At 44.1% G+C, this 3,123-nt stretch overlaps 1 protein-coding gene across 1 annotated transcript; it reads right to left on the bottom strand.

Moving 5' to 3' along the window:
* Positions 1 to 348: 348 nt before the first annotated feature.
* Positions 349 to 1,290, bottom strand: LOC132581796 (olfactory receptor 1L1-like). Its single transcript, XM_060253208.1, has one exon. It carries the CDS (start codon positions 1,288 to 1,290, stop codon positions 349 to 351), a length of 942 nt encoding a protein of 313 aa, XP_060109191.1.
* Positions 1,291 to 3,123: the final 1,833 nt, after the last annotated feature.

Genomic DNA, 3,123 nt, shown 5'->3' with positions numbered 1-3,123 from the left:
CCCTCCCACTGTTGCCCCTAAAACACCAAGAAAACAGAGCATCATTGCCCTAGACAAAGTGTTCCGTCTATACTTTGTGGCTAATAACCATTGATGGACCTCTGCTCCATATGTTTATCCAATCCCCTTTTGAGGGGTAAAAGCACTTTTAAAATTAATATAAAAGAAATTGCATTTTTGGAAACATCTACCTTCTAAAGAGGCAATCACTCTCAAACAAATATGTAAGGAGATCAGTGTCAGGGCAGTTCAGTAAATGGAATGGGAACTCTTCAAATGTGTCTGACAGAATCTGTAACTCTTGGTATATTCAGTTACAGATCTCCCAGATACCTCTAGTTTCACCCTTCAAGATCTATGAAAATACTTCTTGTAGGCCCTCTTCATGGCTGCCTTCATCTCATTGTTCCTGAGGGTATAGATGAAAGGATTCAACATGGGGGTTACCAGGGTGCACATAACACCTGCCACTGTGTCCTTGTACTCTGGGTGATTGGCATTTGGCTTGAAATAAATAAAACTTATCCCACCAAAGTACATGAGCACCACACAAATGTGGGACCCGCATGTCGAGAATGCCTTGCGCTTGGCAACGGCTGACGGAATCTTCAAGATGGTATAGAAAATGAAGATGTATGAAATGAGAATGAGCACAAATGGCCCCAGGATCTCCACTAACCCCTCTGTCATCAAGACTAAATCTATAATGCTTGAGTCAGAGCAAGAAACATCCAGAACAGGGTAAAGGTCACAGAAAAACTGAGCGATCTCCCCAGGGTTACAGAACTCGACATGAGACATCATCACGGTGTAAAGCACAGAGTGGAAGAAGGGGATGGTCCAGGATATGGCTGCCAATTGAATGCAACGCTTGTAGCTCATCATGGCAGAATAGTAGAGCGGGCGGCAGATGGCCACAAAACGGTCATAGGCCATGGAAGCCAGGATGTAGCTGTCTGCATTGCCAATAAAGATTGCGAAAAATATCTGTGTCAGACAGCCATGGTAGGAGATGGTCTTTTTCTGAGACACCAAGTTTACAATCGCCTTGGGGATGATGTTGCTGCAAAACCCCAAATCGCATACTGCAAGGAAGCTGAGGAGGAAGTACATGGGGGTTTGGAAAAGCTTCTCATCAGAGTGGATCACAAAGATGATGGTGACGTTCCCCAGGAGGGTGAGCAGATACATGAAGAGGAAGAAGGGGAAAAGGATCTTCTGGAGTTCGGGTTGGGAAGTGAAGCCACGGATGAGGAATTCGGAGACCTGAGTGACATTCCTGTGATCCATTGCTGTAGGGGTGAGATAACAAGAAAGTGAGATAACCACTGCGGAAGTTTTGGCTGGTAGTTTCCAAGGCAATGGCATACATTCCTTTACTAGCTACCTATTGCAGCTTGGATTGGAAATTGGAATGGAACTGTCCTGCAAGCCCACTAGTTTGGTAGGATGCAACGATGATGGAGGAGGAGGAGGAGGATATTGGATTTATATCCCACCCTCCACTCTGAATCAGAGCAGCTCACAATCTCCCTTATCTTCCTCCCCCACAACAAATACACGGTGGAGTAAGTGGGCTGAGAAACTGCCCTTGTGAGAGCTATGTGAAGATACACTATAGACTACACAGAGGAATGAAGTTGCTACCAAATAAATCAAAACCACTCTGAAAAATATATTTACAAAATGTGATTCATACAAAAAAAAAAGTGCCATTCAGCAACCTTATCATCTTACATACCGTTTATATACACACACACACACACACACACACACACACACATGCGGTATGTAAAATAATGAGGTTGCTGAATGGCACTTTTTTCCATGTATGAATCACATTTTGTAAATATGTTTGTAAATATGCTTGTGAGAGCTATGGCTGACCCAAGGCCATTCCAGCAGCTGCAAGTGAAGGAGTGGGTAATCAAACCTGGTTCTCCCAGATAATAGTCTGCGCACTTAACCAATACACCAAACTGGCTCTCAGACTTATCGCACACTACACCAAAAGGACGTGTATTTCCTAGTTGTAGTCCACCTAATTTACTTATCAACATCAATCAAGTAAATTAGGTGGACTACAACTAGGAAATACACGTCCTTTTGTGATTCACCTAGGTTTACAGAAAGGCCAATCAGCAGAGGACTTTATTACCTTTTATGGCTATCCAGACCAAATGGCCGAGCCACACTGGTTTACCATGTGATCAGTCTGCATACTTAATCAACAAACTGCTTGTATTTCAGCCCACAATACTTCATCCCCTCGTCTGATGAAGTGTGCTTAGAGAGCACACGAAAGCTTACGTTCTGAATAAAACTTGGTTGGTCTTAAAGGTGAAACTTGACTCCTGCTCTCTTCAACTACTTCAGACCAACAAGGCTGCCCACTTGGATCTATCTGCATAAATTATTTGTTTGCTCTGGGGCAAATTTCCCTAAGGTAAGACAAAAATGTGTGAGCCAGAGGCTAAAAAAACTGTGAGCTAGCTCACCCTAACTCAGCTTCGATGGAACACTGGTGACAAGTCATGTAAAGACCTCCTGGGCCTTAATTCTTTCTTATGTCTTAATCGGTGTTTCCTCTAAGCTGAGGTAGTGTGCGCTAGCTCACATATTTTTAGTCTCCAGCTCACGCATTTTTGTCTTAGCTCAGGAAGGATGACCCCAGAGCACATTAATTTATGCAGTAGCCCACAACTTAAATGCCAGTAGCTCACAATTCCAATGCTACTAGCTCACAAAGTACAAGACTTTGCAGCTTAGAGGGAGTAAAGGTAAAGGTAGTCCCCTGTGCAAGCACCAATTGTTTCCGAATCTGGGGTGACGTCACATCACGTTTTCATGGCAGACTTTTTATGGGGTGGTTTGCCATTGCCTACCCCAGTCATCTACACTGTCCCCCCCAGCAAGCTGGATCCCCATTTTACTGACCTCGGAAGGATGGAAGGCTGAGTCAACCTCGTCGGGCTAACTGAACCCAGCTTCTGCAGGGATCAAACTCAAGTCATGAGCATAGCTTAGGACTGCAGTACTGCAGCTTTACCACTCTGCGCCATGGGGTTCTTATGAGGGAACATTAATCTTAATCAGTGCAAAACATCTATTTGCCAGTAGAAT

The sequence above is a fragment of the Heteronotia binoei genome, chromosome 13 (assembly GCF_032191835.1).
Source record: "Heteronotia binoei isolate CCM8104 ecotype False Entrance Well chromosome 13, APGP_CSIRO_Hbin_v1, whole genome shotgun sequence".
Classification (NCBI taxonomy): domain Eukaryota; kingdom Metazoa; phylum Chordata; class Lepidosauria; order Squamata; family Gekkonidae; genus Heteronotia; species Heteronotia binoei.
This window is presented reverse-complemented; position numbering and strand designations above follow the sequence as displayed.